A 26,965-nucleotide genomic window follows, 5' to 3' on the forward strand; every position below is an offset into this window, starting at 1 on the left:
TTAAGGGGGTGATACAGAGTTTATTGAATTAGATTTTTCTATTTACAACTGAGATCACATCTACATACTATTTTGCTAGTCTACATGGGTACATTATTTCTAACGAGTTTAGACTTACAATGAATGGGCTCAATCATACAAAAAAACACACGCACACACTCACACTAATTGTTTTAAAACAGTAGTGCATACATTACACTCCTATAAAGCCAGCTTTGATTAAAAACCGCTAGTTTCAAAGATCAGTCTGATTTTGAAGATGAACCAAGATACACGCTGTATGATTCTAAAATCTATTTTAGCCATTTTGTACAGTTGCTATCTTACTGAACTATAGTATATATTTTTTAAAAGGACACTGATGAGGGGCACCATCTGGTATTAACTTTAACCAGACAGCTGACTGTCTCCCCCTCCCCCCAAAAACCTTTGGCCAAGAGCTCTCCATTGTGAAGACTGAAAGGACCCGGTGATACTTCAGCAGCAGTCCCATTACTGCTTGGAGGTAACAGAAGCAGGCTCATGTCCGCCTTTAATTCTACCACACTACGCAACTCGCAAATGGTTCTGAGATTAGAACATTTACCACCGTACTTAAACACTTACGGACATGGAGAGTCAGCTAGAACAGGGGAAAAGAAATTCACAGGTGGGTAGGTAAGAAAGTAGACACGTGAAGAGCCAAACTGCTCTGTCCAACACCTGTGTACGTGTGCTTTAACTAAATGAACTCAGGAGGCCAATAGCAGTGGACCTGCTCAATTCACCTTCCAAATCAGAACAAGACTAAAAAAGCTCAGGTTTGAGTTTTCTACTATGCATAGGTTCCACCGGTGATGAGCAGCTCATAAGCAGGATCTCTACTCCTTCTGCACAATACGATGCAGGCACACAGCATGCCCAGCAGCTGTGGGAAGAAAACAACAATGGAAAAAAAAAAAAGGCTGAAAACCCTCTTACAGCAAGTGCGTGTTTCTTTGTTGGCAATGGAACTGTTTCTAAGTTCAAAGATCTCAAATCATCAAAAAAGCACTAACAGTAACGGAAGCAATTTCAAATGAATACATTATCTTTTTAGGATCTAAGTACCAAGTTTTAGTTTCCCTTCTTCACACCTAAGAACAATTTGTGAAGCCAGCAGAGAATCAAGTCTCTCCTAGTGCCATTCCCATCTCAATCTAGAGCAGTGCTGCATGAAAGAACTTTCTGCAGTGATGCAAACAGTCTATACTGAGCTGTCAAATATGGCAGCCACTAGCCACGTGTGGCTACTGAGCACTTGAAATGTAACTAGCGCAACTAAGGAGTTGCAATTTTTATTTTATTAAAATTAATTTAAATTTAGACATATGTGGCTAGTGGCTACAATACTGAACAGCAAAGGTCTAGGGAGCGGAATGATCAAGACTATGTATGGTGAGCAAATTTAATGGTGGTGGGTTTTTTTTTTGTTTTTTTGTTTTTTTGCGGTACACGGGCCTCTCACTGTTGTGGCCTCTCCCGTTGCGGAGCACAGGCTCCGGATGCGCAGGCTCAGTGGCCATGGCTCATGGGCCCAGCCGCTCTGCGGCATGTGGGATCTTCCCGGACCGGGGCACGAACCCGTGTCCCCTGCATCGGCAGGCGGACTCTCAACCACTGCGCCACCAGGGAAGCCCTAATGGTGGTGTTTTTAAGCATCTGGATTTGAGGGAGATAAACTTTATAACAAACCACAAAGTGAAAAGCCCAATACATGAGTAGCCCAAAAGCCCTATGGGGGAAAACCAATCCTGATACTAAAAAGTATAGTTCAAAGGTTTTTGTTCCACAATTATTTACTATTTTTGAAATCTAGGTTTGGCTCTGTGGTATTATATACATATTACTTTTTAAAGGTCACTTTTCCTTCATCATTTTATTTTAATAAGGCCTAATCCTTCTGTGGTAGCAAACTGGAATAGTAGTGCCATGTTATTTTGGATAAGCGAGAGGATTAAGCTGGATTAAAAAGAAACGATTCTAGGGTTTCCCTGATGGCACAGTGGTTGAGAGTCCGCCTGTTGATGCAGGGGACGCGGGTTCGTGCCCCGGTCCTGGAAGATCCCACATGCCGCGGAGCGGCTAGGCCCGTGAGCCATGGCCGCTGAGCCTGCGCGTCCGGAGCCTGTGCTCCGCAACGGGAGAGGCCACAACAGTGAGAGACCCGCGTACCGCAAAAACAAAAAAACAAAAAAAAAAAGAAACGATTCTAGAATTTTTGACCTGGCTTCTTACAAAATATAAACAGGTACTAAAGAGCTAAATAAATTAATTTGCTGCTCTAACTTTTCATAGACAGTGAAAGGTCTCAGTTATTTGATTTTTAAAAGGCAAGGCCCTCTGTACATATGGGGTCAATCTAATTTCAACAAAGTGTACCTGATCCATAAACAAGACTCTCAAAGTCTGAAGTGGAAGATTACTAACGAGACACATGTACAGAGAAAAAGGATGTCCTCAAACTGATTTCTCCATGATAAAGTCACACTCTCCAATTTCTGCCCTTATTAGCCTCTGTTCTACCCATTCAGGATATATACTTGCTGCTTGAATTCAACAGTTTTATTATATCAATATTTGCTGAGTGCTTACTAGCGCAAAGCACCTTAAAGACATTTTAAAAGTGGATATTGTTGAAAGTTTACTAAATATCTTAAGCCAATTCTAGACATGTTTAGTATCTAATTCCTAAAGAAATACATTTCCATTCACTGTACAGCAAAACATTCTTAGAACAGCTATAAGATCAAACACAATTATGTTCCCAGGCAATGTTAAATTGAGCAATAAAAATGCTAAGCTCTGAAGTTACTGATTAGCTTGGGGAAAAGATCTCTTCCCATCCCCACTTCCTCACATTCCTTTCAGTTGGCTAACTTCTACCGAAGGAGTCAGCATTCTCAAAATGGGGTCTGAAATAAGTATCCTTTTTTTCCTGACTTTAATTTCACTTAAATCAACTTGCACTGATTTAAAAACAATTAAATAAATTTGATAAAACCCTACTCATGCTTGGAAATGAGTCTAAGAACATTAAATACTACAATTTAAAAAAAAAAACATTAAGCACTACACAATAACTTCTTATAGTGCAAACCTCATCACTAAGTATTACAGGTCCATTTCCAAAGCTTTGCTATACTAAAATCTCATCAATTATTGAAATTTTCCAAAAACAGATTTTAAAATATCACACAAATATTTTAGCTCCAGTGTGATTTCTTGCAATGAAACTTTCCCCTGTAGTAGTCACATCATGAGAACTAATCTACACTTAGTCCAAATATAACACCCAGCAACTGCAAAAAATGATTAGTAAATACATAGGCAAGTGGTGATTAAAAAAACTGCCAAGGACTAAAATGCTCTATGATACACTAGGTAGGTGGCATTATGGGGAAGTAGGTATTTTATACAAGGTAATTAGAACTGCACACTGAAAACACTCTTTTCTGAGAAAAATTTAGAAATACCTATCAAAAAGTCATCCATATTCTCTGACCCCTCAATTTCATGACTACAAATATTTTGCTACAGACTTTGCCCATATATACAGAGGAAATTCACTACTTGCATTTCTGTAATAGCAACACTTCCATAAATGCCCATTAATGTAGATTAAATTATGAAGTATGTCCAAAAAATGGAATACTATATTGCCACAGTTGCATATTAATTTGTTTTTAAGAAGGTACAAAAGGTTACATATCATACATTATATGTAAACTTTTGTACCTTCTATGATACTTTTGAAATGATAAAATAAAATTTTAGATATGGAGGACAGATTAGTGGTTACCAGGGTATGGGGGAGGGGGCATAGGACAGAGGTGGGTGCAATTATAAGAGTTATCAGGCAGACACTTGTAGTGTTGCAACTGTTCTGTATTTTGACTATGGTGATGGATACAAGAACCAAACAGGTCATAAAGTTGTACAGAATTGAATACACATATAGAAATGAGAAATCTAAAAAAAATCAGTGGATTGTATCAAGGCCAATATCCTGGTTGTGATATGTAATAGTTTTGCAAAATGTTAACCACTAAAGGAAACTGAGCAAAGCATGCAGGATTCTGTCTGCATTGTTTCTCAAAACTGGAGGTTGCATACAATTATCTTAAGAAAGAAAGGTAGAAAATTGCATCCTATAAGCTTCTATTTGCATAAAAAATATTTATGTGCTTGTCTAACCACAAACTACTTCTGGAAGGATATACAGGAAACTGGGAACAGTGGTTGCCTCTGCAAGGGGGGACTCGAGAGCTGGGGTCAAGACTTGAGAGGGAGGCTTACCTCTTACTAAATTTGTATCTTTAAAGAAAATTTTATCAAATGGGTTTTTCAATTAAGAAATTTTCAAGAAGTTAACAATTAAGATTAATTTCCCCAAAATTAAAAAAAAAATCTTAGCCACTCAAGAATTAGCTCCCCAAGCTTTGGTTTTAAGTTTTTAAGGAAGAATTACTTGAAATACTTTTTTAAAATGACTGTCAGAATCAAGCCACTCAATTTTAACTATCTGGGGGCCCAATCTGAAGTGCTATTCATTTATGTATTTTAACTCATTTTAATGAATTAAAATAGAAGTCAGAAGAGGCAGGAAGGAAATAACAGTCTCAACCTCCTTCACACTTGGCATACAGACCAGAAAAAAGCAACAAGGCCTTGGGAACCAGTTCTCTGTGAAATTTTGCTTTCCATCATTCCATCTTAAGGACATGCCAACGTTGTGAGACTCCAAAGACTGACAATTCCCGTTTTCCCCATACTGCCTTTGCAGTGAGCCTTACACACAGCTGAAACTTAAGAGCTTGCCAAATCAAAACCTAGATTTTATTATTATCACCAGACTGTTGAAATATAAAATTTATACCTGATCATTTGTTCATTTAAGAGGCTGGCTACTCTCAAAGAAGTGAAATACCTTGCTCATTAAGAAACTAACAGTATAAAGGGTGTAGCAAAATTTTTAAAATCTCATTCTCTTATAGTTTTCAGGTTTTTCTTTCTTGGTAATTTTGGTCCTACCCAAACCTAGACCACTTAACAAGACTAGAACAAGGGTGGGCAGATGTTTCATAAAGGGCAATACAGTAAATATCTTAGGCTTTGTGAACCGAGAGACAAAATTGGTCTCTGTTGCAACTATTCAACTCTGTCACCATAACACAAAAGCAGTCATGGACAATACATAAAATGTGTGGGGCTCACACAAAAAGAGGTGGTGGGCTAGACTGGCCCACAGATGACCAACACTCAAACAAGAGGCTTTTACTGGTAAATTAAGTTTATGGGAAAATTTCTTCTTAAATTCACCTTTATGCCTTAGAACATCAATGAAATGTAGCTTAATAGTTAGTACCACAAATCACACTCAGAATCAAAGGAGACAACGCTTAAATATTTTTGATACTCACAACACTACCAAAAATCAATCAATCTTTCCCATTATTTAAAATTGAATTTTCTGTGATAGCTCTTAGAGCTTCCCCACTTTAGAACCTGAAGAAAAGTGCTAATCATTTTTCAATGCTATTACATTGTGTATTCTAACCAGTTTAAGTGTCAATTTGCTGTCAGATTTCATTAAAAGAATTTAGGAATTTAATCTTCTGAGAATCTTAATTCTTCAATTTGTAATTGGAGGCAGAGTACACATGGAGATGGGGTTCAAGCTTTAGTGATGGTCGTTAAGTCATGCTATCCTTGCTCTCCCTCATTTTCATGGCCTTTAAAACCAGGGACTGCAGAATCTCCAAGCATCCTTCTAGCTCTGTCTCTATCAGGATAAGTATAAAAGCATAAAAGCTCCCTGCTCTTTGAGTTGTTTCTGCCTTCATTCAGGTTTTCCACACACATGGCACCAATCTACATCAGATTTTGAATATCAAAAGTTTAAACATTTATAGGTACTCTTAAAAAAAAAAAGTAGAAAATTCTTTTATTTCAAATGGATGTTTTTCCCTTTAAAACCAGTTTTTAAATTTTCAAAACTACTAGGTTTTGAGGCTGTAAAAGCTCTGAATCCCTGACTTAGTTTTGCTGAACTGAAAACATCAAAGCTTCATCAGCCATTATTTAAGTCAGGGTGATTTAAGTATAAAATGCATATGAGAAGGCATCCTTAAGAGACTAGTTAGAATATTTATTAGCCCCCATTAAAAAATATTTAATGAAGAAATATCTGACTGGTTAATAAGCTTAACTAGATGAGGGACATATCTAAAGTGTTGATTTCATCAGTCTTCTATATACATGTTGCACATTTCATGATCAAAAGCACCATACAGTTCTAAAGTTTTTTTGCTGCATGCTAATACATGCAGCTTTATTACCACACATAAAATCATTAAAAATGCACAGATCAGGATTTCACTTGGGAAAAGAGACCTCCCTTACGTTTCATTATTTTTAGCTAAATGAATGTGTTTACACAAAGAAAATATGAAGTACACCCCTGCTGATCAACAGACTACTGCTATGCTGAGCCAAAAAGAAAACGCTTAGAAGGGCAGAGCCCAGAGCAAATAGAGCTCGGCTTTTCAATGAATCATTTCAGAGCTCTTTGAATTATCAGCAAAGTAAACATTCACCCTTTTGCCATTTTATAAGGCACTTCCTGTTCAATACACTAGTTTCTGTTCAAATAGACAGAGAGCAGACAAGCCAAGCAACTTACATATAAACTAGCAATTATGTTGGTTTTTCTAACAATTAAATGATATCAAAACTTTCTTCAAGTAGACTCTCTAGACCTGAAGCATGTTTCAAGAACATACTAAAAGAACACTAAAGAACACTCTGAGAACTAGATCTGATGCAAAGGATTTTCAAATAGTTGTAATATCCTCTAACAGAATCCCTAAGATATAATGTATATACCCAAGAAACTAGGAATGTAGATTATACTGGGCAGAAAAATAGCCATCTTTCTTACTTGTTTTTTATGTGGGTATGAGGGATAAAGGATGTGTATGGGTTTTTTTTTTGATAAAGTGACAGGTAATTAAAACAATTACCAGCTACTTTGTACAAGCTCTTATTAAGGGGGAAAAAGACTGTTTTCACTGGTAGGAGCTGGGACAAGTCCCCTCAGCTACCAGAAAGACATGGTACATTTCCAAATATGCCAAGTGGTATAACAGACTTCTTGATGACAGTCCTTCTAAAAAAACTAAGTCCACAAATACAAGGGAGGTTAGAATCTCAGTTTTTAATTAAAGGTCTTTCCTGTAAAGTGATAAAATTGCTCCCGTTACTGTAAGAGACTAGTGTAGTGCCACTAGTCTTGATTTATGTATATGAACATATAAAACCCTTGACGACAGAAAAGCAAGAAATGGAAGGAGAAATTTTAAAAAGATTAAAATAGAACTTTCCACCTCCAAGCTGAAATACAGCAGTTTGATTTTTTTTTAATTCTGTGAAGTTCTACTGAAGTACCTCCCAAGAATACATTATGACAACAGTTTGTATTTTGAACAGGTCACTCACTAATCAAGTCAAGAAAATAAGATAAGGAGTCCCCTCACACATGGTTCCCCCATCCAGATCTCTGGTTTCTGGGACCATTCTGGGTCTATGTCTAGAAACAGGAAACGGAAGATGCTGGAAACTAGTGTCTGGTACCTCAATCAATTCCAAGTTATCTATATACACAAAGATTAACTGTACTTAGTGATTAAAACCATTCAGGGTTGCCATCAGAGAATCAGTACACTCTGAAAACTCCTTGGCTAGCTGTGCTTACCTGAATAGCTGCAAATGCCAGTGCTGCCCAGATAACATGCATCATGATTTCTTGTAGCTTCTTCACAACTAGAGCTTCACACCCCTGAAACACCCAAAGTCATCCTCATTAGTCTTTTTAAAAAGTGAAAGCTGCAAGGTCACATATTACTACTCACTGGCAGAAATGGAAATGACAGAAACTAAAAGAGGGAAAAAAGATAATGCATTTGAAAATAATTTATATTAAAATTAAATGGCATTAAAGACAAGTAAAAGAAGGTAGAAAAGAAGTTCCAGGTAGAGATAATTCACCAAGAAAAAAAGCTACCAGGCTAGATTCAAGTGTTGGCCAAGAAACTGAACTTACCTCAGCATAGAGGTCAGAAGGGTGGGCCAGACTGCCATTACAGCTGCTGGCGGTCTCTCTGCAACAGCTAAGAGGGACACTCTGGTTTTTGGTTTCTTTGAACCAGTCTGTATTTTCCCAGTCTGAATAGTTGTGAATTCCACAACAATGCAGCTAACAGAGAAGAGAACAGAGATATTACTTGTCACAGAACACATACCCCTGTGCCGAACTTTAGAGTTCCATGCACTGAAGAGCTTTAAGCTACTTTTAGACCAGTGATGTCCAACAGAACTTTCTGCAATGATAGAAATGTTCTGTGTCTGTATGCTCAGTATGGTAGCACCCAGCCACATGGGGCTATTGAGCAATTAAAATGTGGCTAGTGTGACTAAGGAACTGAATTTTTAATTTTAATTTAAATAGCCACATGTAATTAATTAGTGGCTCTAGAACCTCCATTTGAGAAATCATATTGCCCACAAGGGGTAGTTTACAGCTAAGAAAAATCTTTACACTTTGCCTGTTAAACATCTAATCCTGAGTTAAATATTATTTCCAATGACAAAGTATTTAAAATATTTTGTCTGAAATGTCTGGGACTTACTTTAAGTTAATCTAGCAAACGATATGTGGGAGTAATAGATGAAACAAGATTGACAAAAAGCTGACAATTTTGAGGTGGGTTTATGGATACAAAGATCTACTGTACGATTCTCTCTACCTTCAGGTATGTTTCAAATTGTCTACAATAATTTTTTTTTAATGGTTTTGTCTGTTAGCCTTTCTGGTCTTGCTTTCTCAAGGTATATGAAGACTTCTCACCTCCTCTGAAGTCCATCTGATGCTGAACTTTCCTGTGACACGTACCTCTCTTCCATTATCACCTCTTTAGCTAATTATTTTTAAGGGAAAATCAGATGCTTCTTATCTGGCTGTGACTAGGTAATGGTGGGAAAAAAAACTTTCCAAGGGTGAGGGTAAGATTATCGGACTTGGACTTCGCTGGTGGCGCAGTGGTTAAGAATCCACTTGCCAATGCAGGGGACATGGGTTCGAGCCCTGGTCCAGGAAGATCCCACATGCCGTGGAGCAACTAAGCCTGTGCACCACAACTACTGAGCCTGCACTCTAAAGCCTGTGAGCCACAACTACTGAGCCTGTGAGCCACAACTACTGAGCCCACGTGCCACGACTACTGAAGCCCGAGTGCCTAGAGCCCGTGCTCCGCAATAAGAGAAGCCACCTCAATGAGAAGCCGTACTCCTCAAGGAAGAGTAGCCCCTGCTTGCTGCAACTAGAGAAAGCCCATGCACAGCAACAAAGACCCAAGGCAGGCAAAAAATAAACAAATTTATATTTTAAAAAAATAGCATTGATCATTTAGTTTAACAACTCATGTGTAGCTGCATTTGAAAAAAAAAAAGGTTATTGGACTCATCAGGAAGCTAACCACAGCTGTAAATGTATACTGCTAATTTACATAGTAACAGAGTTAAGTTTAATGTTTGCTCAACAGTGATTGGTCCTCAAAAACAAATTAGCCTCAGAAGAACTCACCTGTCTCTGTACATAATCAATAGCCCGGCTAGCAGCATCAGGGTTGGTTCCATTGTAGGTCTTATATACTTTCTGAATGCTGCGATCAACCTCATTTTCCACCTGAATTAAAACAAAGAATTCAGTCCCTCAAAAATACTGATAAAAGTAACATTAGTCAAGGCTCCAGCTAAAATGCCCTAATGGCATGTGTGCAAAGTGGCAAGATATTTCCGTGAATTTCTTGTAAGAAAAAAGTTTTCTCCCTTCCTGCCTCCATGTAGATTCAGGTAAAACTTCAGACATATTATATCACACAGATTAAAAGCAATCACAGAGAAGACTGTGTGCAAGATGGCAGGCTACCAATTTGTTCAAGAGGGAGAAAGCAGTTGAGCCTTGAGATAGGTGTCCTAACTTATAAACAGACCACCTTCTTTTTCAAATAAGTTTTCAGTGGGTTCTCAGAAGACCTACTCATTTTCCTTTCCTAAAGGAGGTAAAAATTAAACAACTTAAAAAGCCCCCACAAGATACTTTTGGGACAAATACCAACATTATTTCCATTTTACTTATTTAACGTTTAATTAGACTTGGGCAAATATGTAAAAGTAATCAGCAGGTTAAAAAAAAAAATCAGTCCTTAAAAGTGGCACCTTATGAAGAGCTGCAGTTCAATGTATGTGAATGAGAAGACAGGAAATAAACTCTCCATAATGTATTGCCAAGTGGCAACTAAAGTGTCATTTAATAAAGTTTGCTTGTACCAGATTCTCCTTACCCTTCTAAGATGATTAGACCTATTTGGTAATTTTATCAGTGATGTAGTAAGACTATAAAATTGATAACCAGATCATAGGTAGGGGCATAATCCACTGCACTCTTTTTTTGGCATAGCTCTCTGGTACCTTATGTAGCAATGGTTGAATATTAAATTGGCATATCATGCCTTTGACTCAAAATCATAAGAGAATAACCCTACTATGAGAATAACCCTACTATGCCTTTATAATAGCTCTATAGTTATCCCCAAATTAATTTAAAGCAGCCTGTTTAGCCTTAAATGGTACCGTAGATGGAAAGCAAAAGCAGGAAAAATAGAAAGGAAAGGGGAAAGAAAAGAAGAATGACCAGAAAAGAGGAAAGAGGGGCAAGAAGGGAGTGGCTGGCAACAGTTGCCTTAGTGTTTGAGTTGGTAGGACCCCTTTTTCCTCAGGAACAAATTGCAGGATTACAACTCCCAATCACCTTTTTCTATGTCCAGAACCAACGCATTTTTTTTTAAAAGAGGCAATGGAAAATGAAATCCTCAGTTTAGTTCTTCTAAACAGAAATCTGGGAATCTATATGGGGAATCTATAGGCTGAGGAAATTTGAACAAAGTTCTCAGCTGACCAACTATTCATTTGCAGATCATCCTATGGTCATTTAAAGAAAACTACCTACAAACTAGGACAGTAGTAGAATTAACACTTTGCTATATTAAATGAGACTAGAAGTCCTGACATATAATTTCTAATTATCCTTACATTTTCAAAGCAGTGGCTAAAGTGAAGTCAGGCAAAAGAAAATGTTTACTCTCAAAATGAGTTTGTTCTATTTCACTTGAAACACTTAAGCCTTAAGCCACCTTTTAAAACATACATTCCAGTAGACAACATACCTTTGCTCTGTAAACATATCCCAAAACCACTACAACAACTTCTGTGACAAAAACCAAGAGTAGGATGATGACAAACTGTAAGGAAAATGTAAGGAAATATTGTCAAAAATTAAATACAAATGAAAAAATAACTCTAAATACTCTCTTGATAAAAAGCAATTATCTGAGATAACTGCTGGAAGTTTAAGACAAGTGCTAATTCTGTTCCAATTATAAAGAGAGTCAAATAGAAAATGGAGTTTCATGCTCAATTCAAGCAAGTAACACAAATGAATATTCCCACATACTATGACGACACATGCGATCAGTGAAGAGCTAACTTACCGTGGCAAGTCCACAGCGGCTTTCCCGGATTGTGGCACAGCAGCCAATTAGCCCAATAATGAAGAGCAGGGCTCCTACAGCTATGATCACCACAGCAGGGATGAGAGTGTACACATCTTCAAAGAAGTGGTCATAGTCGTCATAAGTGATGAAGACATAGGCTCCCACATAGCATAAAATGCCAGCTGCTCCCTGTAGAAAACAAGGTCAGAGCGCTGGTAAAATTCTCCAACCCCTGCTGGTAAAAATCCCCACTATTTCTTAGCATGTTATAACTCAATGAGATTTTCCACCACTTTTAAATCTTTGTAGACGTTTTTTCTGTGAAGCTGAAAATTATTCACTAGTAAGAGCATTTCGTTACTAAAGTTGTAAAGTTTTCCAAGCTCCATCTACTTTTCAATAACTGCTGGTTCATCTAGGACCAAGAAACCATGAATCCAGTAAGTAAGACTGATAACAAGAATGAAAACACACACACATCCCAAAGCGCTTCTGTAGCTCAATTACATGTCCAATGAGGGTCAGCGTGGAGGTGGGGACTGCCCCCAGCAAATGGGGAAATCGGGTACAAGTGGCAAAGGCAGGATTTGAACCCAGGCGATCTGACTCCAGAATCTGCATTTATAATCTCCATCTAATGACTTGGGGAAAGAAAATACAATAGCAACTAATAACCATGATACCCATATCTAAAACATTTGCTGTCCTAGTTGAGACTATGAAATTTACCATTTTCATAGCTAGAGGGCTACGTTACTAAAGAACTGTACAAACCCTTTAGGTCTATTTATTCTTTAGAATCGTGTTTCTCAAACTACATGAATAGGAATCACCTGAAGATCTTATTAAACTGCAGACTGATTCAGTAGGTCTGGGGGTGGGGCCTGAGATTCTGCATTTCCAACAAACTCCCAGGTGATGCTGATGCTGCTGATTCTTGAACTACACTTTGAGTAACAAGGTTTTAGAGCACCTAAAGGCAAACAATGCAGAAAGTCATGGAACAGCTGCTGCTCCAGACACAATGCTCCAGTTACAGAGTTTTACATACATTTTCCTTTTATCATTGTCAATTTTGCTATCATTGTGTACCAGCACAATACTGACAGCCCAATGCTGCTTGCTTTTATGTGAATGAGCAAATACAGTGTGAGGTTAAGTGTTAAAACATCTGGTTTAATGAATTATCATTTACAGAGCACTTTGAGATATTCAAGTAAAAAGAATTATTTCACCATTCTTCAAAATTTTAACACATAAATCATTAATCTTCAAACTAGAAAAGAGCCTCCACAATGATACTGGAAATATCGTTAACTCCTCTCAACCTGGAAACTCAGTTTATTTCTTTTTTTTTTTAAATAAGTTTATTTATTTATTTTTGGCTGCGTTGGGTCTTCGTTGCTGTGCACGGGCTTTCCTCTAGCTGCAGCGAGCAGGGGGCCACTCTTCGTTGCGGTGCACAGTCTCATCGCGGTGGCTTCTCTTGTTGCGGAGCACCAGTCCCAGGCACGCGGGCTCAGTAGTTGTGGCGCGGGCTCCAGAGCGCAGGCTCAGCAGCTGTGGCGCTCAGGCTTAGCTGCTCCGCGGCATGTGGGATCCCCCGGGACCAGGGCTCGAACCCGTGACCCCCGCATCGGCAGGCAGACTCTCAACCACTGTGCCACGGGGGAAGCCCTCAGTTTATTTCTTGAGTCTGTGGGACCCTGTAAGCTTGGGCGTCATCAGTATATTTTCATATACCAGGCCAATAGAATCATTCAGATCTGGAAGAAAAAGACCCCATTTATGGAAAGTTGAGAAAGTAAGTTGATTTTTTTAAAAAATAATAATGAACTTTTAAAAAGAGAAGACAAGACTAGAGTAATGGAGGCAACTTAAAAAACCATAATCTTTTTTTTAAAGCTTTTTTAAAATTTTTATTTATTTTATTTTATTTATTTTTGGCTGCGTTGGGTCTTTGTTGCTGCACGCGGGCTTTCTCTAGTTGCAGCAAGCAGGGGCTCCTCTTCATTGCGGTGCACAGGCTTCTCATTGCGGCGGCTTCTCTTGTCGCGGAGCACGGGCTCTAGGTGCACGGGCTTCAGTAGTTGCGGCTCGCGGGCTCAGTGGTTGTGGCTTGCAGGCTCTAGAGCACAGGCTCAGTAGTTGTGGCACATGGGCTTAGCTGCTCCACGGCACGTGGGATCTTCCCAGACCAGGGCTCGAACCCGTGTCCCCTGCATTGGCAGATGGATTCTTAACCACTGCGCCACCAGGGAAGTCCAAAAAACCATATTCTTTTAAAACTCTCCTCTGGCTTTCAAGAGGCCCCACTGCTGGCTTTCTTCCTATTTCTCTCACTGCTTGCTCTCTCATTCTCTTCATGGACTCTTCTTTACCAGACAAATGTTAGTGATCCCCAGAGTTCTACCTTCAGCCCTATTTAAATAGTTTTCATTTTGTAGGCTCTCCTTGGGCTATATTAGCCATGGCTTCACCAGCCACTGCAGCTCTCTACCTAAGCCATCATCTCAGGATTACACATCCCCATCTGGAAGCCCCACAGACACCTTGCCCTCAACTTACCTCAAACCCTCTCTGCCTTCCTGCCCACTCCATTAAACCTTCCCTCATATTCTGTATTTCAGAGCAAATGGCACCAGACAGTTATTTTTTTCTAGTCAAATGCCTGAGAGTTACTCTATTTTCTTTCTTTGTCCTACCTCTACATCTCATCAATCACCAAACTCCTTCAGATTTACTTTCAAAACACTACCTGAATACCGTAACTTCTCTTCAACCCTCTGCAGTGCTTCTGTCTTAATGTGGGCCTTACCATTGTTCACCCTAAACCTTACTTCCTGACCCTCCCTGTCCCTTAATAATATGTTCTTTATATGATCAGTTATTTTTGTTAAAAATATAAAACAGATCAAGGCATTAGCATGTTTAAAATCAAGATGAGGCAAATAAGGCCCCTGATAAACTAAGCTGTTCCTCCCTGCTTTTCAGGCTCAGACTCCATTACCTCTCATGTACCCTGAACAACAGAAAGCTGTTATTTCCAAATGTACCACATATCCTCTTACTTCTTTACCTCTGCTATTCTCTTTGGAATGCCCTCTCTTCATCTGCCTGGGAACTCCCTGTCACCCATTAAAATGCAGTTTAAATATCACCTCTTCCTTTTGGAAGCCATTCTCGACCATTTCAGGTTGGATTAGGTGCACTTGGTCACATACCACCCCCTACACAGCTCTAACAGAGCATTTATTACAACTGTTGCAATTATAACTATATATGTCTCAGCATGCCATTAGGGCACAAACTTTGCCTGTCAGTCTTTCAGCCCTGTACCACCATCCAGCACCTAGAACGGTGCCTGGCACATAGAAGGTATTTGTCAAAATTCATTGAGTACACTTCATTTCATCCAGTCCCTTGAAATTGCCCTCCTATCTCAATCATAAAGCTTTGGTTTGAATTTGCTTTGTTTCTCTTCAGTCTAATGCTTATAGTTTTTAGTCCACCATTCAAACAAGATTTGGCAACTTAATCCAGCTTACTGAATTCCTGATGGCCATGACGTCTGGAATACATTAGTTTATAAATGCTTCACCTACAGCAACTGTACCTGTTCAAAGGCCCTCAGTTCACTGACATACTTACTTTCGTGACATATTATTATGGGATGATGGAAGGCACAGGAGAGGGGAGAGAGGAGAAACAGCTTAATAGTCTGGGTGCATTAACTACCGAAGTACATGGAATACTTAACACTCTTACCAAACATTACTTTTTCTTGACTACATACACACACAAACACACACGTGTATACACACACACATTTTGTTACAGTAAATACTTTTAGTCCCCAAACAGAATTAGAAGAATACTAAATATGAAGCCATCAAATACTGTCCAGTTTGTCTTCACTAGTCATCTCTCTATCCTTTGGACTCTTAGCTTTTCTTACTCTAATAGGCAATCTTCATTTCTTAAATGGCTTAAATTAAAATGAATTCCATCTTTGAGCTGCTAGTAAATGAAATTTAAGACCACATAAATTTGAATAGGGCTTCCCTGGTGGCGCAGTGGTTAAGAGTCCGCCTGCCGATGTGAGGGACATGGGTTCGTGCCCCAGTCCGGGAAGATCCCACATGCCGCGGAGCGGCTAGGCCCATTAGCCATGGCCGCTGAGCCTGCGCATCCGGAGCCTGTGCTCTGCAACGGGAGAGGCCACGACAGTGAGAGGCCCGCATACCACACACACACACACACACACACACACAAAATTGAATAAAAACAGGATAAAACTGGAAGATATATGTACTCAACAATTAATCTGAAGCATGGGAAAGTGAAGAACCATCTGCATTTTAAACATGAAATGATGAGTTTTCAACCTAAAGAGATCCCTATAAGGCTCACACTTGGTGCTGCCTGGGTGTGGGCCAAGTGAAATGCTTCCAGTGCAGCCATCCTCCACCCATACAGATAACGAATGCAATGGAAGGCTAGGAGGAAATGCCATTTGTAAAGCCGCCTGTTCTTTTCTAATAGACTTGAAGGCAGTTTCTTTTCCCAGGCTGCAAACTAGTCAACATCCAAATCACACAGCAGAGTTGAAAACATAACGCTTCTGTTTTGACAACATACAGTGGGAAGCAACTTAGCAGTTGCACACACCAAAGCAGAAACTGCACTGATTGCTGATATGAAACTATATAAATCAAATTACTGACAGAGACTGTCTCCTAAATTGAAGGTAACTTCAAAAATTTCTTCTTTTAACAACATGTATATATAGTGCTTAATGTAAGTTGTATAGTAAACAATTTACGAAGTGACATCAGTTACTCTGAAAATATAGAGAAGGTGTCCCTAAAACAGCTGAAGACATAAAAACAGCAATAAACAACTGCTTTAATGACATCCAACCATCAGTATGAAAAACATAGGTAGAGCTTATATGGTAAACGGAAAAAGGTTATAAGTAATTCCTAACTAGGGACTTTGTAGTCATGCAGATTTTTGATATAGGAGTTGTGGCTATTAGAAAGCCTAAAAGGTAAGCAGGGTTAAATCCTTCTGAAGGGTAATGCTGGGATTGAGATGTATCAAAGGATCTGGGCTTTGCCAACAAACCAGCTGCAGGGGGGGAAGAGGAGGTGCAGCAGAGGAGGGAATGAAATGTAGAACTTGGAAGCAGCTGAACTGCATTAGTCATCGCTGAGAAAATCTGAGCCTATAAGGAGCATTTGTGCCAGGACAGTATACTAAAAATACTCATCCTTTTTACAAATAAGTGAAGGGAAATTTAACGGAAAGGCTGAGAGCTGAAACTATAGAAAAAAGAATTTTTTGAAAACCATTCTTCTTTACCTTTTAATAAACTCATGTTCTAAATTAAGTCACAAAATTTTAAAACTTTAGGAAAGCCAGTGCTTTTGCACAACCCCAAGCTGTTCCTCCAGAAATAAAGCTACCTGTCAGAAAACTTTAGAAGTATGAGTTCCAGAAGTATGACACTTCACTTTATCCTTTTACCCTTCCACTACATATTCAATACATACAAATGTGAAGCCCCTTTAAAATTAGAAATTTCAATGTTATGTAAGATTGATTTTTCTACAGTTTAGAAACCAGTGTTTTGGTTTTACAAACTAATTGTTTTGTTTTTGTACTTTTGAAATCCTCTGTGAAAGACGATGACATGCTAAAATCCAAAAACTCCTAAATTCTTTACTTTTCTAAGGAAGAAGGAATATGAAATGAAAGGGAGCACATCAACCACAGTGATACTTGCCACTGGAATCAGGGAACATTAAAAACAAAACAGCCTTGTTACAAGCCAGGAGGTAAAACACCTCTGCTGTGAAAAGTGCATCTATATGGAAATTTAGAAATGTGAAGGTGCATCCCACATCCCACAGAGCATATGGGTGAAGATAAAGCAAAGAAGAACAGGAGTGATTTTCTTGCAGTGGTATACAGTAGTCATGGATTCATTTGTAGAAGGGAAAGAATCAGGACAGTGTAAAGATGAGGGGACCATCTGAAGTCATTCAGCTAAAAAGCACAGTGTCTCACAAATTCTTGTTGCCTGCAAGAACTACTCCTTCAGTGTGATTTTTGCCTCCAATAATCAATTGGTAAAGCAGAAGCGACTGGAATGTTGGAAGAAAGAGTAGAAAGACCTGGCAAAAACCACCATGTATTCTAGACTTCATAAGAATGCAGATTTCAAAAAGTAAAGAGGGGAAAAACAGCAGCAGAAATCCATCTTATGTACCTATCTTTTAACATTTAATTCAGAGTCTCCTGTACGGTCATATTAGTTTTTCATGTACCTCGCTTCTCTCCTACAAAGAACCCATTAGTAATTCTATGCAGTGCATTTCTGAAAGCTTTTCCAAACTCCATCCCTCCTTGTGCCATTAGTAGTGTCTTAAAATCACCTCAAATCTTTCAGCATTCTACCTACCATAATATTCTCTAGTCAAACCTATATGTTTCAATTCTGACTTACTCTGACGAAATACTTCATATCATTAAATATAATTACTCTTACCAAGTCCAATGCCTACATATTTCATTTACTCTCTTATCACTCAAGAAAAAAAACTATCCCAAAGATTTCAATTCCGGGCTTCCCTGGTGGCGCAGTGGTTGAAAGTCCGCCGCCGATGCAGGGGCCATGGGTTCGTGCCCCGGTCCGGGAAGATCCCACGTGCCGCAGAGCGGCTAGGCCCGTGAGCCATGGCCGCTGAGCCTGCGCGTCCGGAGCCTGTCCTCCGCAGCGGGAGAGGCCACAACAGTGAGAGGCCCGTGTACCGCAAAAAAACAAAAAAACAAAAAAAAATTTCAAATCCTCTTTCAGAAATTAAAGCTACTCTAACCAAGAATTTCTGAAGCTATTAAAATATATCATTTTCAACCTAACAAATTGGTCAATAATAAAGGCAAGCAGTATTCAAAGATATGTAAGGGTACAGAGAGAAGAGCCCACAGAAGTACAAAATAATATAGAATAATCTTTCTGGAGAGCTATCTGGCAACACATTATTAGCCTCAGCATTTATACTTTTGTACCTACTAACTGCACTTCTAGGAGTCTATTCTTAAGAAAATAAGTCAGATGAAAACAAAGATTTGTATAAGGTATGTTCATCAAAATGTTATAATATTATAACAAAATTATAATAGCGAAAACAAAAGAAAAAACCCTAGCATCCAGAGGTATATTTGCATTATAGCCCTTAAATATGTTAAAGCATAATTTACTAATATGTTTGTGGTGTGTTAGGGGAAAAATACACTTACATGCAGACATTAAAAAAAAAAGAAAAAAAACACCAAAATGTTAATACTGGTTGTCTCTGAGTGGTGGAATTATGGTAACGTTAGTTTAAAATACTTTTTAGTGTCTTCTTTAAAAAGCAAATATATTATTTGCATAATCATAAAAGTAAATACTTAAAATTATATCTGAAATTGAGACTTTGTTGTTCTTTCACAAACGAATTCTTAGATCTGTCCTTAACCACCAACATAAAACAGGTATCTCTTCAATCCCAATATTTTAGGCACTTCTGCCAATCTTCCCTGTTTATCACTTTTCTTGGGTCTGCCTGGCTTTGACTCATCTTTAGATGTTTTCTGACTATCTAACACAATTCTGATCCTTTCAGTACACATCCTTTTTTTCCCCCCATAAATGTTACCTATTAAGGAGACAAGTAAAAAACAAACAAACAAACCCTACTTGGAGGGGTAAAATTTTGACAGTAAGCCACTTCTGCCATCATTATCAATATCACCATCATTATTGCCATTATTCTTAAAGAAAACGTATTTTAATCCTTTAAACCAATATTACTCCGATGACATTCCAAAGGTCATGTTCCTCAATTTTGTCCTATTTTCACTGTTTCTGTATTTGGTTTTTTATAATCACTGTTCATCTAGCTTAACAAAGTTGTTCTATTTAATCCAATTTATATCCACGAGTTGAAAGACCCCAAATGTTCAGGTTGCAATGAAACTGGAGATCCGCAACTGCCACAGCCAAATTATTTTAACAGCATGGAAATTAAATATTTTCAGATTGCAGGGCTCCAGGGGTCATCTGAGAAGCACGTAATTTAAACATGCATTTTTCTTTGAGACCCTCTGTCCTCACACCCTACTCTAACTGTAAAAAGAGTCAGTTATTACTACTGGAGCCTGAGGTCCTTAAGCTCTATAATAGTAGAGTTTGTCCTTGCTTGGGTTATGTGTTTAATCAGTAGCAGCAACAATGTAAAATACAGTATGTCAGCATTTACTATAGATTCCCTTTTAGTAAATCAAGAACAAATACATCAATGCAAATAATTGTTCTCATCTACTGACTCTACAAAACTATTAAGGAGGGGGAAGGAGGAAAGAGATGATATTTTTAAAGGAAGACTTGAGACTCTCTGTGAGTATAAGGGGAAGGAGGAGGGGGAGGAGCAGCTAGAAATTAAATTCAATAGACTATTAAATGGTTTTGCCTGTCTGACCCCTCTTCCTATAAGCTGTCAGAGAGCAGGAACTGTAACTTTTTGCATTTCTCAGAAACATGTAAAGCACAGATATTCAACAAGTATTTACTAAGTGAATGATTCTTAGAATATACTTGTTTGATGCAAGTATAAATTTTAAGAAAATAAAATTTCTGCAAAAATCCTAAGCTAAGTTGGATCTTATGGAATAAAATTCATTAAAATATTTCAAAGCATGATAAATATCCTAAAGAGCTACTAAACAACCTCTTCATTAAACTGCCAACTAAAGAGAGCTTTCCTGACTAAGTTCCCCATGCGATGCGCTCTTCCAGTTAATGATTACTCAGAGCCACAAGGCTCTTGGTATGGTGGACAGCTGACTGAGAATGTAGTAAGACTGGAAACATTCATTTTCCTAACTGTCAAAGTTAAGAAACAGGTCTCCTAAAATACACCATAACTTGCTTTTCTTCTAGTGAATTGAAAAATAACTATGAAAAAAGAAATCTGTTAGCTGGAGGTGTGTTCCAATGACATATTCTTTGTCAGAGCAGTCATTCATGATGATAGGAATACAGGAGGTGGAGAAACAAATTCCAGGATGTTTGATAAAGGTTCCGGTTTAAAAGTATCATATTCTCAACTCAAATGTGCAAGATGTGCTAGAAAAGACAAAATATGTATATGGAGATTTGTGAAGAAGAAGTCTTCCTTGAAATATTTCATTATAAATTTTTATCTTTTAAACAAAAGCATGAAAGTATAGTTAAGCTTTCTTTTGGTAATTTGAACACACCAAGTATATTCTTGCCTTAGAGCCTGTAGGCTGTTCCTTGTCTTAAATGTCCCCCATCTCCTCCAAATCACCCCAAAATCTGTTCCTTCATATTCCAGATTAAATTTCACCTCCTTGGAGAAGACTTCTTTGCCAACCTAAAGCAGCCACCCAATCACTCTATCACATCACCCTGTTCTAAGTCTCTGCATAACACATCACTATCTGATATTTTCCTTGCTTATTTTTTTTATTTTTATTTTTTTGCGGTACATGGGCCTCTCACTGTTGTGGCCTCTCCCGTTGCAGAGCACAGGTTCCGGATGCGCAGGCTCAACGGGCATGGCTCACGGGCCCAGCCACTCCGCGGCATGTGGGATCTTCCTGGACCGGGGCACGAACCCGTGTCCCCTGCATCGGCAGGCGGACTCTCAACCACTGCGCCACCAGGGAAGCCCTCCTTGCTTATTTTTAATTGCCTTGCTCCACCAAAAAAAAAGTTCTGTAAGAACAGAGATATTCATTTTTCCACCATTCTATCAGTAATATAAGCACAAAGTAGGTATTTAAACATTTGTGTTGTATTTGTTTAACAAAGCAATTTTCCTTAATTATATGTATTCACAGAGGGAAGGGTAATATGAAACTTTTTTAAGATAAGGTAAATTTTAATGCTTATATAAGGCTTTTAAATATGATTTGTATGTAAAGGGTATTTCATATGAGTGAATGATGATTAGTGAAGGTGCCACATTCCAAAGTTGTTTCCAAAAGCATTTAAAAGGTGTTTAACCTTGTGGTATTTCCCACTCCACAGCTGTGTTAGTGTTACTATGGCCTTTCATACTGATGAAAAACAACACCCTAAGCAGATGTGCCAGACTATAAATTCTGCAAGCATGGACAAAGCTTTCTCTTGTAGTCCCTATAATGCCTAAGACACATATGAGCAAAATAAATACTAGCCAATTGGTTTTTCTCACAGGGTAGAAAAAGTAAAAGTAATTTGTATAACATGGGTCTTCATTAAGTACTCAATTAACTTGCCAGAATAAAAACCTGAAATTATAAGTACTAATTTAAACTTGTTTTAGATGAGGCCTCCTGGGTCAGATTAAATGACCCACTGAATTAAGACCCTTGTCTGACCTTGGTGCAAAAGTGCAGTTTAGAGAAGAGGTTAATGACTGTTCCAAGAGCCTTCAAAATTTAGTCATGTAACTCAAACACTCCTGCCTTCCAAAAATTATCATGGGTCTAGAACTAATACGCTTACATTTAAAGCTATGCCACTCCATAAAAAACAAAGAGATCCAAGTTGTACATCCCTTCGCTAGTCCAAAATTACCTTTCATGCTATAGGCCCTAATATTTTGGAATTTGGTGAGGCACTCTCAATTTCCACTAAGACAACCTTCAGGATTTTAGAACCCACTGTTTCCCCTTTGTCTGAGCCTTTCCATAGTAACTTCCTTAGACTGCACTGTTCAAAATAATCTACACCAAGTCAACATTAACAGCTTTGGCTGTCAGATCATTTAATACCGATCCTAAGTATTTCAAGTACGTATCTATTTGCACATCACAGCTCTTTGAACAAGCTGCCAACGGAACCAGGATATCATGATATAGAGAGGTGTAGTTTAAAGATGTTGACAAAGCAATTAAACTTTAACACTTATCAACCATCAGTCATTACCATCGGATAGTGAAGAGCCAGTGCAACAGAGCCTGGGCAACTTTGCTGAAGTTGCCCAAGGGAATCTAGATAAACTTTAGAGATGCTCTGTGTAGGGAATGCTTATTCTTCCACTTATAGATTAAGGCATTAAAAGGAGGAAGAGGCCACTATATAAGAATATACTTATTAGAACTGAAGAATGCATTAGAAATTCCCAGGAAGAACAGGTTAACATCTGTTTTATGTACTTCCTCATAATGACCTAATTTTTTAAACTGACAAGTTAAATAGTGTAGTTTAAATGCTGGGGCAGGTTCTAAACAAGGTTAAAATCAGTGTTTTAGAGCAAGTGAGTCTAACACAGCCTAAAGAGTTCCTTCCCCTTTCCAAATCTTTTGAAATTCCACTTTGCTCTACCACCACCGGCTCTAGAGCACAGGACAACCTGGGTGTGAAGGCTGGCTCTGCCCCACCTTGCGTGTGCCCCTTTAAGTAAAATTTAATGTCCTCATCTGTAAAAGAAGCACGATATTCCCTGCCAGAAGGAGCTGTTATGAAGATACTCCATGTAAAGTGCTTAGCACAGTGCCTGGGTTTTAAAAGCACTCAAATATTAGCTATGATTACCAACATCGTCAGATTCCAACAGTTGGTCCTTAAACTAATACTTTGGCACGAGACATATCTAATATTGTTTCCTCCTTAGTTATGTTGCACTAATCCTGCTGCACGCCACAGTTTTTTTCCCTGCATGTCTGCTTAACTTCCTCATCACAGCTCACAAATGTTTTATTATCCTACTAACCTAGATAAAGAGTGTTTTTACCACACAGTTTAACTTCAATCTCGGCAAGAAGCCACTATGAAAAGTACAACTGAAGTTCATCATAACCTTCTTCACTAAGTGCCAACAGTACCTATACTTACAGTTTCCAAAGATTAATGAACCTTTGAATTAACTGCTATTTTAAATGAAAATTTAATTATTTAAAGAAAATGGCTCCTGCATTTCCAATATTTTGTTTCATTAGCAATTCCAGTCCCTGAGCTTGAATAGCCTAGAACTCACCTGACAGTACACAGACTCTTCTCCAATATCAAACTGTTATGCCCATAAAAATCACAAGGAACTGTAAAGGCTACAAAGCTAAGTCTATACCTAAGAATCTTCTTATCTAATAGTGTTTCTCATCTGGAGAGCCCTGGAAACTCTTTTAGCTTTTAAAAAGGCTTGTAAGTCAAACTAAAGTATAAGAAACACTGCTCTAATTGGAAAAGAAGAAATCATGGAAACAGCAATGACACGTGGGTGATTCTGAACAGTACTATCGGCCCTACTAGTCAGGATTCTTTCCATCACACCATAAATATCCTGAAAGACTCTATGGCAATACATGTGTGTAGTAAGTGCCTTATTATATGTAATTATCCTTTTATGCTACCGCAGTCAGGATATGAAAAGTTTCCTCCTTTGTTGGAGGAGGGGGGAATGTGTTGTAAGAAGGAAAGGATTCCTCCTAATTTAGGGTATGTTTGTGGGAAAGAGTTGCATGGGGACATACAAAAGTATGGGAAGTGGGAATGTTCAAGAAGTGTCCTGGGGACTGGGGACAGGGAAGTGTGTCCAGGACAGCAAGTGTTTAAGAACATGGTCAATGGTGAGGAAGGAAAGGTGACTGAGGACTTTAACTGCAATACCAAGAGGAGGTTGAACCTTAATCTACTGCTGAAGCTTCTGGGGTGTGGGCGGGTGTTTATTTTTTAAATGAAATAAAGTGATGTGAGGGAAGAAATGCTTAATAAGATTTATCCGGGTGCAAAGTCCAGATGAACTAGAGGGTGGAGAGACTGACAGGAATAACACAGGTTATTACAAAAGTCCTTGGCGAGATAAGGACCTGAAGTAAGATGAAGGGGCTATAAACACCCCTTTCTTTGAGGGCGTGTCCAAAAAATGTGTAAGCCACCCTTTATTGAAAGTGAACTAACTCAACGCTTTCAAGATCTTGTGACATCCGAGTCATATTTAACCAAGGTTTATAATCTCAGGCTACCCATCCCCAGGACCAAACAGACTAATTTTCTGGTTACAGGATTATTTGGCTTCTCAAGTTGAAACCGTTCCATTTTCTGGGCTGGTAACCAGTCAACCAGTTCTCCATACACAAAAAGCTCTAAGGCAAAATCCCTCACCCCTGAGTCGGTAGCGTCCCCGCACTACTGCACCGTTTGCTCGCACGCCTCGGGGCTGCCACTAGAGCTGCCAGGGCTCCGGGCCCCGACAAAGAAAGCAGAGCCCGACCCTTTGGGGAATATCCTATTTCGAGCCTGGTGTCCTAAAAGAATCTGCAATGAGAGCTCTCCGTCCAGCAGGCTGCTCCGGGGAGGGGGGAGGCCGGGGGGCCTCTCAGCGCCGGCCCCTGGCACAGAGCTCGTCAGCGGGGGCACCGGGCCCGAGCGCGGAGGCCGCAAGAAGCCCCCGAGGGCTTCCTCTCACCGCCATCTACGCCCGGAGCCTTCGTCCCGGCCAGTGAGGGACCTAACGAAGAGGCCCCCGGGGCCGGCCCGGGCCCCCTCCCCTCGCGCCTCCGCCACAGGGCCCCCTGGTTCCCCCAGCGCCAGCCCCGGCCCAGCCTGGGTCCCCGCTGGGCCCCACAGGCGCTTCAGCCGAGGCCTCCTTCGGGCCGCACCGCCGGCCCCCCTCCCTCTCCCGCCCGCCGGCCACGCTCACCCAGAAGATGAGGTTGAGAAACACCAGCACGGTCTTGGAGGAGGTGATGCCGCACTGGCCCATGGTGCCGGCGGTCGGCTGAGGCCCTGCTCGGCGAGCGGGACGCGCTCACCGAGCGAGGCGTCAATGGCGACGGCGCCTTCCCTGTGGGAACTGCACGGCCTGCGAAGCGTTCACCGCAGCCCCCGGAGCCGTCGCCCACCCCTAGCCCAGCAAGCACCTCGCTCCTCCGCGCAGCCGCCGCAGTCTCCGCCAGGCCACCGCGCCACACCCCGGCAACCGAGTCCCGCCCCCGGACAGGCAGCTTCAGCCAATCACTCCCGTGGTTCTACAGCGAAGCCACGCCTCTTAAAGGAGACGAAAGCTCAGTGTCCTTGGCCTCTGGCCGCCCTTGCATGCAGACGGCTCCTTAGGGAAGTTTCAGAGGACCAAACCCAGTCCCCTCCTACTGAGCTGCGTTTACTATGCCAGGCTTACAGGTGATTCAGAGTCCGAAGAACGCTGTCTTTCTACCTAGCCCGTTCTCCCCTAAGGAGGTCGGTCCTGACAAAGTAACACCTAAGCATTGTCTGGGAGAAGTGCAGTAAACATCAACAAATATTTATGGAGAACTTATTGTGCCAAGCGCTAGACTAGCTCTCAGAAGAGTCATTGGAAAGGAGAAAAGGCTGGTGAGGGGGTTGGCAATGAGGAGACATTTTCGTGTAGATGTGTGTTGGGAGCAAGGTAACACATGAAGTCTATTCCTGGGTAGGGCATTTTGGAACAAGACTTAGAAAGATTACAGAAACATCTTTTCACATTGCAGCATTTCACACTCTTCCCCCAATCTTGCATCGATCATAGTAATGAACAGTTATTGAGAGCTTACCCCATGCCAGACTTTTTATGGCCATTTGCTCAATTAACCTCCATCACAACCTTAGGTGAAGGTATTATGGTTATCAGCTTCATTTTACTGGTGGAGGAATTGAGGCTTAGAAAGATTAACAAACTTACCCAGAGCCACACAGAGACTAGGTAGTCTAGGGCAGAAAACCACATTCTCAGCCACACACGAAACTGCCTGTTTACTGTCTTACCTGCCATTACAACCCTGCACTCCCTCCTCAGTTGGCCCTTAAAGATGCCCATTTGCTCGTCCTTAATCATCTCATTCTCCTGAAATCTCCCTGGCTATCACCTTTCCCAGGTACTCTCACCAATACCTTTTCATGTCAGCCTCCTATTGATTTGTACCAAGCAGCAGCAGCAGCCACTTATTCACTCATTAATAAGCACCACTTCTGTGCCTCACTGTTCTAGGTAGTGGGCATTTCACAGTGAGCAAGACAAATCCTTGCCCCCATGGAGCTCACATTCTGTTAAAGGAGGTAGACCTCAAACAAATAGGCAGGTTAGGTTTATGACATGATATTGAGTAGTGATAGAAAATAATTCAGAGGAAGGGGACAGAGTGATGCGGGAAGTCCTCCGAACAAAAGATGTTGGAGGAGAACCAACTAAAGCGAGTGAGCAGGCCATGTGAATATTTAGAGGAAGAATAGCCCAAAGGTGGGAATAGCAAGTACAAGGGCCCTGAGCAGGAACATGACCAGTAGGAAAAAGAACATTAAAAAGCCTGACGTGCAG

General features: G+C 39.9%; 1 protein-coding gene across 1 annotated transcript; it reads right to left on the reverse strand.

The window, feature by feature from the left end:
- TSPAN3 (tetraspanin 3) lies at positions 1-25,595 on the reverse strand. The gene is made up of 7 exons (XM_030874894.3): positions 25,334-25,595; positions 11,628-11,819; positions 11,304-11,378; positions 9,662-9,763; positions 8,123-8,275; positions 7,775-7,858; positions 1-907 (listed from the first exon to the last, which is right to left on the reverse strand). Exons 1-7 carry the CDS (start codon positions 25,394-25,396, stop codon positions 815-817), a joined length of 762 nt encoding a protein of 253 aa, XP_030730754.1. The 5' UTR covers positions 25,397-25,595; the 3' UTR covers positions 1-814.
- Between the last annotated feature and the right edge of the window lie 1,370 nt (positions 25,596-26,965).

The sequence above is a fragment of the Globicephala melas genome, chromosome 2 (genome assembly GCF_963455315.2).
Source record: "Globicephala melas chromosome 2, mGloMel1.2, whole genome shotgun sequence".
Taxonomy (NCBI): Eukaryota; Metazoa; Chordata; class Mammalia; order Artiodactyla; family Delphinidae; genus Globicephala; species Globicephala melas.

What these genes read in the sequence shown, in the direction of transcription:
- TSPAN3 (XM_030874894.3), bottom strand. Translation starts at nt 25,396, where the DNA reads ATGGGCCAGTGCGGCATCACCTCCTCCAAGACCGTGCTGGTGTTTCTC. An exon ending in GCCGCTGTGGACTTGCCACG is followed by an intron (nt 11,379 to 11,627) that starts GTAAGTTAGCTC and finishes TTTTCCTTACAG; the next exon opens with TTTGTCATCATCCTACTCTT. An exon ending in GATATGTTTACAGAGCAAAG is followed by an intron (nt 9,764 to 11,303) that starts GTATGTTGTCTA and finishes GTTTTAATTCAG; the next exon opens with GTGGAAAATGAGGTTGATCG.